Source organism: Hippoglossus hippoglossus, chromosome 24, assembly GCF_009819705.1.
Source record: "Hippoglossus hippoglossus isolate fHipHip1 chromosome 24, fHipHip1.pri, whole genome shotgun sequence".
Lineage (NCBI taxonomy): Eukaryota > Metazoa > Chordata > Actinopteri > Pleuronectiformes > Pleuronectidae > Hippoglossus > Hippoglossus hippoglossus.
The window spans coordinates 5,050,670-5,062,142 of NC_047174.1; the positions used below are offsets into that span (position 1 = coordinate 5,050,670).

Sequence of the window (11,473 nt, forward strand, 5' to 3'; positions counted from 1 at the left end):
ACATAATATTTGCATAATCATGTCTAAGCCGGGGTGTTGATAAATCTGCTCTGAGCGGCGGAAATCTGGAATCAGATGGTCTTTATCCCTCCTTGCTTAATTAACCATTTGATTAACTCGGTTGTATTATATTTGGCTCAATCAACAACCACATGCACACATGCCAGGACGTTACAGGACTGAAACCTTGTTAATGCACCTTCATCTTTAGCAGCTCATTAGGCAGCAGCACGGGCCTCACGCACAGAGGCGGTGCACGTTAACACACAGCTGCTCTTTAGCACCTTTTCCCCACAGTGTCGAGGCTGCTCGTTTCCAACCATTAGACCCATTAGAGGCCAATTAACACTGACACAAAGCTCCCTTCCTGTTTTATGGCACAGTAAACAAGACCTGCAGGCTGGCCCTGGGCTCAGCGCAGCTCAGTGGCCTCCACTGCAACACGGAATCACTCATTAGTTTAGTGATATCCTTAAATAAAAAAAAGCCTGCAGATTCTGTCACACCAGCTTGCACTTAAACCTCAAGTAACTGGCAGCCATGCGTTGACTTACTTCCCCAGCAACTTGTATGTGAAGCACAATAAACTGTTTAAAAGCTGCACAGGAGATCACTGGGTCTTTAGACAATAGCTCCCACGGATGCAGTGACACATTAACCACTTTTATCTCAATTGCATCAGTGGGATATGAGTTGCAGAGCTGCGTTGGGAAACCATTAATCCCCCATTACAGCAGGATTTGGTCGTAGTCCCTCCACTACAAGTGTGTCAGAATGGGGCCGGGAGATAAGCGCAGGATACGGGTCTTTTCCGCATGTTTAGGTTGTGTTCTAGTCGGTTTATGAGGCGAAACACTTGAGCCCTGCAAGCTGCAGCACGCCACAGGCACGGGCTGCCCTGAGCTGAGGCGACGCAACACTGCAAATCCCTGCGCACTGCTTGGTAAACGCGTGCGTAAAAGTCGGATCCAACGTGCAAGGAGCGTAACTTTTACGCCCCTGGGATGAAGTGTGAAGTAAACGCAGAAAAGGGGGAATAAAGTGGGATTTCAAAGCGCATTTCACAGCTCGTACACAGCTTCTGTCAACACAACACGAACTAGTGCCAACCTGAGAGGTCCGAGGAGCCCTGGGTGAGGTCGCAGAGCGCGGCGAGGCACGTTATTCCCAACAGGAGCGCACTACTGACGGCTGAGAGAGTCCCATCCGAGAAGAACATCCTTGAAGCCTCAAAGTTCGTGGGTTCCTCTGTAGCATTAGAAAAATCCAGCGGCCGCAGCAGCAGCAGCATTGAGTGTTCAGGCCGTGCGTCGTCGCGTGCGGGAGATGTGCGGTTCCATCGTGTCCCTCATCCTCCCACCGCACTGCCGTGGCACCGGGAACAGCTCCGCGTCTGCCTCATTTCTAACTGCGTGTTGTGTTGTGTGGTGTGTGGAGGAGGCAGCCCACCTGGAGGACCGACCCCTCCTCCCTCCTCCTCCCTTCCTCCCTGCATGGTCTCAAAAACCCACAGTTCCCCGCCTGACACACGCAGCAGCGAAATGTCTCCATCAAGAGTTTCTAATGCAGCAGGAAGCTTCTGTGTGTCGCCTCGGACCTCGAGGAAATGATGGCTCCGAGTAACATGGATCATTTTAATATAACTTAATGGATAAATCAATGTTTTTATCTGAGTATTAATTATTATTTGATGTTATTACCACAACAACAACAACAACTACTACTGCTGATGCTAATCATAATAATAACAATAATTATTATCCTTATTATTATTATTCTGTGGCATCTTTCAAAAGTGCTTCACAAAGAGGACAAATAATAAACAAGCAACAAGCAAAAATAATACACTAATACAATTAAAATCGAACACAGCAAATTACATAATATGAAATCTATAATCCAAGATTATTTTATAATATATAAGATTATTATTTGAGTTTAATTGTTAAAAGTAAGTTTTGAGAGATGGTTTAAAAACAGGCTGTGATGTTTCAAGTCTGAGTTCCTCAATTAGGGGGTGAGGGTGGGTGGTGGGGGGGCCCTCACATCAAAGGCCCCGTCACCTTTGGGTCTTCAGTCATGGATTATCAATCAGGGCCAAATATCAGAAGTTCACAGGCTACAGGCTGATGAGTACTGATGTGTATACTCCAGGCTTCTCATGGGTAAATATTGTACTTTTTTATCATTGACAATAACTTTGACACATATACTACCAGCTTGTTTGATCATCTAATATCTATTCATCTAATAAAATATGTAGGATTGTTATAGATGAAAGTTCTCACATGTCACTATTATTATTATTAATAACAACAATAATAATAACAACAATACTAATACTACTAATATTATAAATAATAATATGTTTTACATTTTTGATTTCATTTAATTTCATATTTTGGGGATGTTTATTGTGAACTTGTTAAAAACCCTTTGAAAACACTGTGCACGTGTGACCGATGGAACATTAGCGCCATCCTGTGGACAACCTGCTGAATTACAGCTCGGGACCAATCGCGTTTTCAAACCCTGTCTGTCCCGCACGGCTTCCGTACGAGCTCCCACGTGACAGCAGAAGGTCAGACATGGCCGCCCGCAGCACAGGGCTCGACAGGTTCATCCTTTCTCTGAGGTTGTTGCGGAACCTGCAGCTCAAGAATGAACGTAAGTGAAACCGGACGTGTGCTTAAATACTTTACAGTCAGCGGGCAGGTCGCGTAGATGGCGCAGGACTTAACCCGGGCTAGGCTACACGAGCTAAACGTCATTTCTCAGGCTAATTGTGAGCCGTGCTAACTGCAGCTGAGCTCGTGTGACTGATGTTTGCAAAGTGACGTGTTGTTGTTTTGCAGGCTTCGTGTGCACGTCTGTGCGTCTCGGGAGCAGCGACCCTCCCAAATTCGCTCCTCCACCCAGACCCGTCATCATCGATAAGACTCAGTCTGTGACGTCTCTGCGGAAGTAAGATGTCCACCGGTCTCTTGGACCTCGTCACATGTCCAGGCTGTGTGATGGTTTCACGTGTTCTGTCCCCGCAGGTTCCTGAGCCCCGAGTTCATCCCCCCACGACAGAGGACCGAGCCCCTGAAGTTCTCCATGGAGAGAAAGGACATGATCCGCAGGAGGAAGGTGCTCAACATCCCCGAGTTCTACGCAGGTGAGGAACCGAGCCGCTCCAGGTGCACCTCCTCTGCAAACTGGAGGGAGACGAGCCGGGTCTGGAGACACTTCTTCTTCCTCCCCTGGATTCAGTTTCTGCAAATCATGTAGATGTGTCTCAACTCAGAGGCTTTTCTAAGAAGGACGCAGTCTAACCTGGTCCATCAAGGTCACGTCCTTCTTGGGCAACGTAAACCGCAAAACCAAAATGAGACAGTCTGGTCCAAGGGAGGCTCATCCCGCCCTGATATCCTAGCAACAGAGCTGAAGTTCGGTTGAGTTGCTTTGCCGGCACCATTTCACCTGGTGGAGCCTTCGTTTCTCTGGGATGGAAAGGACGCATTCGTCGTGCCGCTCTGACGTAATCGCTCTTCAGACGCAGCCTCCGAAGGACGAGGCCCCTGAATTGAGACACAGCATACAAATCGTTAATGCTGCCGTGTTACCATAGAGACGAGCGATGACACAATCAAAAATAATCATCGCAATATAATTTTCATCAACAGCAAAAACACATCGATTAGTTGCCCTGTAGTGTTCTCTGCTCATAAAGAAGAGTTTAAAACCACGACCTTCACTCAAAGTCTATAATAAGACTATTTAATATCTTATCAATTCTAACCATGCAGGTTATTTTTCATCGTTTTCAAGGGAGTGTCCTGGCGGTGACCATGGCCGACCCTAATGCCAGCGGGAAAACAAACCGCTTTGTTGGGATCTGCATCCAGAGAGGTGGGAAAGGCCTCGGAGCCACGTTCGTCCTGAGGAACATCATCGACAACCAAGGTGAGGCTTCGAAATGCTTTCCAAACACTTTGAAGTCGTGTAGCTGCAGCTCCAGGAACGACTGATAGATAACAACATGAAATACGAATATAAATACAATTATTCAATGGAAACTACAGGTGTTGATTTAAGATTAAACTTCAGCGAGGAAGAGGAAAGACGAGTTTCTTTACACCTTCAGGTAAAACACCTGTTTGAATCACGTATATTTCTGTGTGTGTGGCTCAGGTGTGGAGATTTGCTACGAGCTGTACAGTCCTCGTATCCAGAGCATCGACGTGCTGAAGCTGGAGAAACGTCTGGACGACAACCTGATGTATCTGAGAGATGCCATGCCCGAGTACAGCACCGTGGACCCCAACATGAAGCCCGTGCCCTTCTCCCCGACCGGAGAGGTTTCTGTCAACAAGGTGAGACACAGATCAACCTTTACTATGGGAACCGGCCGGAGAAAGTCTGCGTCCACACGTACAGCCCCTGGAGGATCTCTGGAGTTACTGCACGTTTGAAAGCAGCTTTAATGAAAGTCAAGCATGTTGCAATGTGAAATAATCGACTTTCTCTCCATCTGTCCACTCACCAGCTCAAAGTGAGGATGCGCCCCAAACCGTGGCAGAAACACTGGGAACGGCCGAATTTCAACATCCAGGGCATCCGCTACGACTTGTGTATGACCCCCCATCAGACGGAGTTTGTGCAGAAGTGGGCGGAGCCATGGCGGGAGTACGACATGCTGAAGGAGTACGACACGTCCAAGCTGGAGGAGCAGATCCTCAAGGAGGTGCAGCAGGAGATGAGCAAGTGAGGACCAGGTCTTTCTGAACGTCAAAGGTCGTTTGCTTTAACCAACGGGAAGAGACAGTGATGTGAGGGTGGCAGGGATGTGGAACTCTGCTGGACGGTCATCCAGATGTTTGCTACAGCTGCACCTGTGTATAAGGAGGAGCCAACATGGAAGCTGGTGTGTTCTGCCTTCTCCATTTTGTCTTATCCACCAGTCTGCCTGACGATGAGTTCTGTCATTACTGGTATAAGATGTGACATTTGCCATTTAGCAGATATTAAGTGTTTCCTATAATAAAATGTATTCATGCAACTCCAATGTTTGGTGGTTTGTTTTGTTTCTTTTCGCTTTGGTCTGCGTTTCGGCGTCTTGCCACTAGATGGCACCATTTCTCCATAAATGTTGCGACCACCCGCCGTTGCATAACAGCCTTTGTTGTGTGTTGCAGCGTTTCGAGGGAATTTCCTTCCATGTTAAATAAACATATTGTTCCAGCTGAACAAAGGCTGGAGATGCCTGTTCCCCAAAGGAAAAGCAGGTTATCTGAGTTCTCCGGTTTAAAAGCAGGAAAAAAAGGTCCAATCAGTACATGTTCTGGATTTATCTTTTAAGGGGATTCTTGGGTTTAACTTCATGAAGATTTCCAAATAAATCAGTAAATCTGCCTTTTTGGAATCAGCCCGAGTACGCTGGCACTTCGTTGGGGGGGGTTGGGGAGGAAAAGAAAAAAGCAGTGAGGACACCCGGTAGTGTTTTGCCCCTGTGGATGGAAAATTGTGGTGTTGAGATGGTATGTTAGAGCGTCAGTTAGGTAGTATAAAAACACTTGGACTCCTGATGTTATGTCTGCTCTCTCTCCCTGTGTGTGTGTGTGTGTGTGTGTGTGTGTGTAAACACGCAGAATGAGTCCCTGCACTCTAATTTCTCCATATTACAGGATGAGATGCAGGGAAAATGGTCTCTAATACGGGAGTAGCAGATGTTTACTGCACTCATTATGGACCACACAGATTCCCAGTGCGGAGATACAGTGGAATGAAGAGAGCGATTATTCACGTTGCGTTTAGGGCCTGTGAAGTGGAAGAAAGCTTTTAATGTCGAAACACAGCGATTCGCGGGTTATATGGCGAAGCTAATGGCTACCCGGTTATTTTTTATGCCAAATCTGCACCTGTTGAACATTTGCAGCACAGCGAGAAATCACTACTTGTTGTCTCGTCGTTGATTTTCCACCTTATTTACTCTCTGCCGGGCAAAGAAAACCATCTCCATGTGCCTGTTGTGTACCAGTGGGCCGAGAGCCCGTCCTGCACGTTGTCATTACGCTGCCCACTGCACCAGCCGAGGCCCTTTCACCTTTTCATCTCTCACTCTCAGTACTTCTGCTCGGGATGTCAACAGAGATGTTTATCCCACAGCACGCCGATGAGTCTTTAAGAGACTGAAATGGTAAACCAGTTTTAAAAACCGCAAGAGCTACTCAGACGGAGTTACTGCTTCGAAGATACTTCCTGCCTCTGCCTGTGTGTGTGTGTGTGTGTGTGTGTGTGTGTGTTAAGTACTTCATGGTTGTGATCTCTACTGTATGTGCCTCCCATGCCCTCAGGTTGACTTCTCTGCACCTGGAGTGAAGTTAAAGCCTCTTGGCTGGGAACGGAGATCAAACACCAGCTCCCTCTCTCTCTCTCCCAGACTAACACACACACACACACACACACACACACACACACACACACACACACACACACACAGAGTCGCAGACAGACTATCACATCAGCCCTGACAGACCCACACCTCAAACAGTGCCAACTGCAAACGTCTGGGACCCGCCTGTCTGTCAATCCTCAGGTGAAACTAGATACGGTTCACGGTTGCCGTGGAACAAGGGTGGGGCATGCAGGTTGGAGGGAGCCCATAATCCCCCCCCACACACCCACACACCCACCACCTCAATAACAACCCACTGTAAAGCATGGTGGGCCGATGATAGTTACAGTGCAACAATACTACGAAGGTCAGCGCAGGAATGCAGGGAGGGACATACTCCTCATCTGTCTTCTTTCCCCTTCGCTGGTGCTCCCATGACCTTCATCTCCTTCTCTCTCTCTCTCTCTCGAAAGGAGAGGGGGGGGTGGGCAGCGGCTTTGAAAAGGATCCAGGTTGATGAATTGGAGAGGATGTGATCCAGGGTGTGCAGCAACTCCCACAGGTTGGGATTTTAGAGGTAAGTTCTTCCTCTAAACGCAGCCTCGCTCTCTGTCTCTCTCTCCGAGTGCGGGTCTCCAACATCTCTGTCAAGGTGTGATTTCTTACTCTCCTGCCTGCAGGCCTGGGAAAATTAGTTTCACTCTCTACGTCTGTGTCAAGTAGTGTGAACTGTGTTTGAGCTGTCTGTGTGTGTATGACAAGTGCAACGGGATCCTGGGCCACCCATAGGCCCCAGGTAAATTACACCCTATCACTGTGTGTACGTGCGTGTGTGTGTGTGTGTGTGTGTGTGTGTGTGTGTGTGTGCGCGCGCGCTACTCGGGGGCCACCCGTAGTCCTAGGTAAATTACACACTTGAGTTTCACCATATGTTTCCAGTGAAACAACACGACCGTCTGCTCCTCTCCGACTGTCCCATGGGCCGACAGGGACTCCTGCTGCCATCACTCTCTTTGTTACACACACACACACACACACACACACACACACACACACAACCTGACAGTGCGACAGCTGCTAGGAAACATTACATCGCGAGCAGCTGATGCCTGAAGTTGAACAGGCAGCACATCACAGTGGTTTTAATAACGCGGTGCAGCGTGGAGCGGAGTGGGTCTGGCTGTGCTGCCACGGGTCAAGGGTTCATTTCCACTGGGGGCCAGGCATCTTAAAAATGTCCAGATAAATGTGTCCATCACATCGCATATGTTCAACAGGGATTTCAGTTCACGCCAACTGAGCACGGACTTGTCAGGCTTAGCACGGGGCAGCTTCTAAAACCTTCAAAACAGATATTGCAGGGAAGAAATTTGACTCGACATTTAGTGGAATGTAATGGAGGCACCTGGTGACCCTTAATAATTTTTTTTATCTTTGTCCATAAATCCCATGAAAAGACCAAAAGTCCAGTGTCTCCGTCCGACTGACAAGTTTTGGTTGTGTGGCCAATAGAGGACATTTCTTATTGAGCTTGCATACACTTCAATTCAGAACCTTTTAGAGGGAAATTAATGGGCCACACTTTTTGCACAGTGTTATTGCCTGATTATTAGTTATTTCCCAGCTGCTGTGTGTGTGTGTGTGTGTGTGTGTGTGTGTGTGTGTGTGTGTGTGTGTGTGTGTGTGTGTGTGTGTGTGTGTGTGGTCAGTTTTTGACACTGCTGGATTTGGCTCCTACGCTTCGATCCTCAGTTGAATTTCCGCCTTTGCATGTGCACGTTGTAGATCGTCCAGGTGATGCAGTGCCCTCGTGCAGTATCATGTATCACACAGATATTACACAGATAAAAACAAAGATATGAGAGATCACATTCTCCTTTAACCACTGCTGGTGTCTCTGGCCACGCTGCAGGATGGACTGGACGCGGTGGTAATCCCTTAAAGGACACGATTACTTGCACCATTACTGCTGCGTATTACCCAACGTGGGCCGGGGCAGTAAAACAGAGGAGGCTTTAACAGCTCGGCCCTTGATAAATAGCAGAGCTGGAGTGGCCCCTTTAGTCATATGATCAGAGAGAGAGAGCACTGTGACCAAGAGCCTGAGGTGAAAATAATTCTTAAACCTTTTGTTTGAAGGTAATCCAGTCAGATGTCAGATAAGCACTATTTCAATTTCGACAGGGAGGCTTTTACTGTACAAGATATCGCACAAGTACAATTACAAAGCGACGGTGGAACAAATCGTGCATCGTTGGAACGAACAGCAAAACGTGTCACAAGGACGATCACTCTGAATCTTTGTGTCGAGACGGAGCCACACGATGTTTCTGCAGAACCCGAACAGCATTCCTTCACTTAAAACACATCACAGGCGTCTGAATTGGAACTTTTCGCCCTTAATGTCCTCTCTTCAGTCATGTCCGGAGTATTTTCTTCTTTCGGGACGTCCCTGTCCACATGCTGGGCGAGATAAGGGCAACCAAGGCTGTTTGATGCATTCTTCACATTTCCTTGATATCACTGTGCCACAGCCAGTGTGTGTGTGTGTGTGTGTGTGTGTGTGTGTGTGTGTGTGTGTGTGTGTGTGTGTGTGTGTGAGCCAGGACACAACACGGCACATTATTCGTTATGACGGGTTGTTAGGACACGATGATCCTGCCTGGTATTCTTAAAAAAAAAAAAAAAAAAAGTCATGTAGTCTGAAAGTGAGTGTCTGCTTTGATGTGAGGAAGAAATATTGTGGCGGGAGCTCTGAGCAGTTTCCCTCCCTTGCCTCTGGGGGGCGCCCTCCTCTTTGTCTCCTGGACCCACCACTTAAACACAGCTTCCCCTGCACAGCTGGTCTTCTTCTCTCTTGAGCTGTAATTGCAGCTCTTTCCTGGGAAATCGAGGGAGGAAATCCCAGAGCTTTCGCCCTGCAACAATGACAATAAAAAAAAAAAAAAAAAACGAGGTGAAGAAAGGAGGAAGAAAGCATTTCAGCTAAGATGAAAGAGGGAGGGAGGCTTAGGAGGAGAGGGGAGGTGGAGGAGTGGAGGAGTGGAGGAGCGCCGGGCTCAGGGGTGCAAAGAGAGGTGGAGGTAGATGAGGGAGAGGATGAAGGAGACGGCGGGGGAGGAGGGATGGTGTCGGTGATGGTAGTAAACGCTTGAGTTTATTAACCTCATTTAGTCGAGAGGCTGAGAGTGAGGGGAAGGGGAGGAGCGGCGCGTTCATACTGTGAATGCAAGGCTGGAGTTTGCTAATGAGGGCTCTCACACACACACACACACACACACACACACACACACACACACACACACACACACACACACACACACACACACACACACTTTACTTTGCTTATTCCCTCACTCACACCAGATTCACCTTCATCTGAAGCCAAGCACAGAGGCAGAACACACATGCACAGGCCTGGGTGCTGCTCCATACCTTTGTCTCGCTGCCTGCTCTCATTTTTCCATATATCACACAGCAGCTGAGCGGCAGTCTGACCCACTTTTCTATTATATATTATATATATATATATATATATATTAATATATAGAAGCAAGTAGAGCTGTGATCCCCAGCCAAACCGTACAGCTTCTAGATCGTCTGACAGTGTGAACCTTATGATTCTAACATGCCGTGCCAACACAGATTATGTACAACACAGACTCATTCACCTTTATGGGAAGTGTTGAGTGCTCCTCCCTAATGCACGTCTCTCGACTGTGGGAAGGAACGAGAGCAGAGAGAGGGAGAGAGAGGGGGGGGGGGGGGGGGAGACACAGGCAAATCCCGCACCACAAGGCATGGGGGGGGGGGGGGGGGGGGGTCACGAAGGTCGACAAAGAACTAAGTGAATCATGCAGGGTCTTGTGAGGTAACACGGTTAATTCTGTTTGCTAAGGTTAAGGTTGACTTAAAGATCCCACGCACGACTGTTTGAGGAACATACAGACTTGACAGAAAATCTTCAGGCTGTATAAATATTGTTCATGTCAACGTTGAACTGCAAAACACGAGACGTCTCTGGGTTTGATGAAAAAGCCCCGAATTAAGTCGTGATGTCACTGAAATGCTGCTCGTGCGAACAAAGCGAGCGCAGAGAAACTTTTCATCAAGTGAGCGGGGGAACGGCACATTCATCATTTTGCACAGCGACGGTCAATGATCAATATGATGCAACATCAGGAGGTTTAAATATTTGTCAGGATTCATGGTTTTCAAATTACAGAGATATTTAGTCTTTGTCTTCGCCGTTTCCAGACATGAAGATTGGGTCCGGACATTTCCCAGAGTTTGTCTTTACACCGAAATCTCTTGAATCGCGTTGTCTCTTTTAGATCCTGAAATATTTGTATTCTCTTTGTTTCAGTTATACGTCCGTCGCACGATAGGATCACGCCCACTCGCAAGCTGTGAATTTTCCAGTTATTTTACTGGGGGGGGGGGGGCATGTAGGAAAAGTTACGGAAAATGTGCAGAACAATCGACTCAAACATTTGCGTTCTCACGTTCAGATTCTCTGGAAACATTTAGGAAAATCCCCGGACTTCAATGTATGTCTAAAAGGAGCAATAGGCTTTTTTGGGACAAATCTCCACTATAGTGACTTTAAAAGATGTTTGCATGTGGATGAAAGGACCAAAAGCACAAGAAAAAGTTAGTTTTGTAAAACATCTGCATTAGTGTGGACAGGTTCTCAGAGTCGTGCACCAATAATACTGTACATGTAAAACTATGGCAATCCCTGCCCTGCTCTGTGTTTCATTGTCTCTCCGTGTTGTCGCCACGCTGATGTTTTCTGTTCACATTACAGATGACAAAGGTGCTTTAACGCGATTGTGTGAAGTTGTTTCTTATCTGTTTCAGACAAGAAGAGAGAACCCTTCACATTTCGCTGATAGCCACCCACCCCATTCATCCATTATACACGCCGGCCACTAATGACCTGAAATGGACACGAAGAATGCTCACTTAAGACACTCGCTGAAGACGAATGGGCGAAGATGCACTCTGAACTATTGACAAATGGCAAGAAACACACACACTTAGAATGCACGGTGAAGACGGATGACGCAGTGAAGACGCTCCCTGGACTGA

The 11,473-nt window shown here is 47.4% G+C and overlaps 2 protein-coding genes across 2 annotated transcripts in view; one reads left to right on the top strand and one right to left on the bottom strand.

The window, feature by feature from the left end:
• Nucleotides 1–1,577, bottom strand: part of LOC117758479 (protein eva-1 homolog A) — a 67,919-nt gene extending 66,342 nt beyond the window's left edge. The window contains exon 1 of the mRNA XM_034580184.1: nucleotides 1,111–1,577. Within this exon, the coding sequence (XP_034436075.1) occupies nucleotides 1,111–1,291 (181 nt within the window). The 5' untranslated portion in view covers nucleotides 1,292–1,577. The remainder of the gene's footprint in view (nucleotides 1–1,110) is intronic.
• A 953-nt stretch (nucleotides 1,578–2,530) lies between these two features.
• Nucleotides 2,531–5,050, top strand: mrpl19 (mitochondrial ribosomal protein L19). The gene is made up of 6 exons (XM_034580335.1): nucleotides 2,531–2,667; nucleotides 2,856–2,964; nucleotides 3,042–3,160; nucleotides 3,814–3,948; nucleotides 4,177–4,358; nucleotides 4,532–5,050. The coding sequence occupies exons 1-6, from the start codon at nucleotides 2,589–2,591 to the stop codon at nucleotides 4,751–4,753; spliced, it is 846 nt and encodes a 281-aa protein (XP_034436226.1). The 5' UTR covers nucleotides 2,531–2,588; the 3' UTR covers nucleotides 4,754–5,050.
• The last annotated feature ends 6,423 nt before the right edge of the window (nucleotides 5,051–11,473 follow it).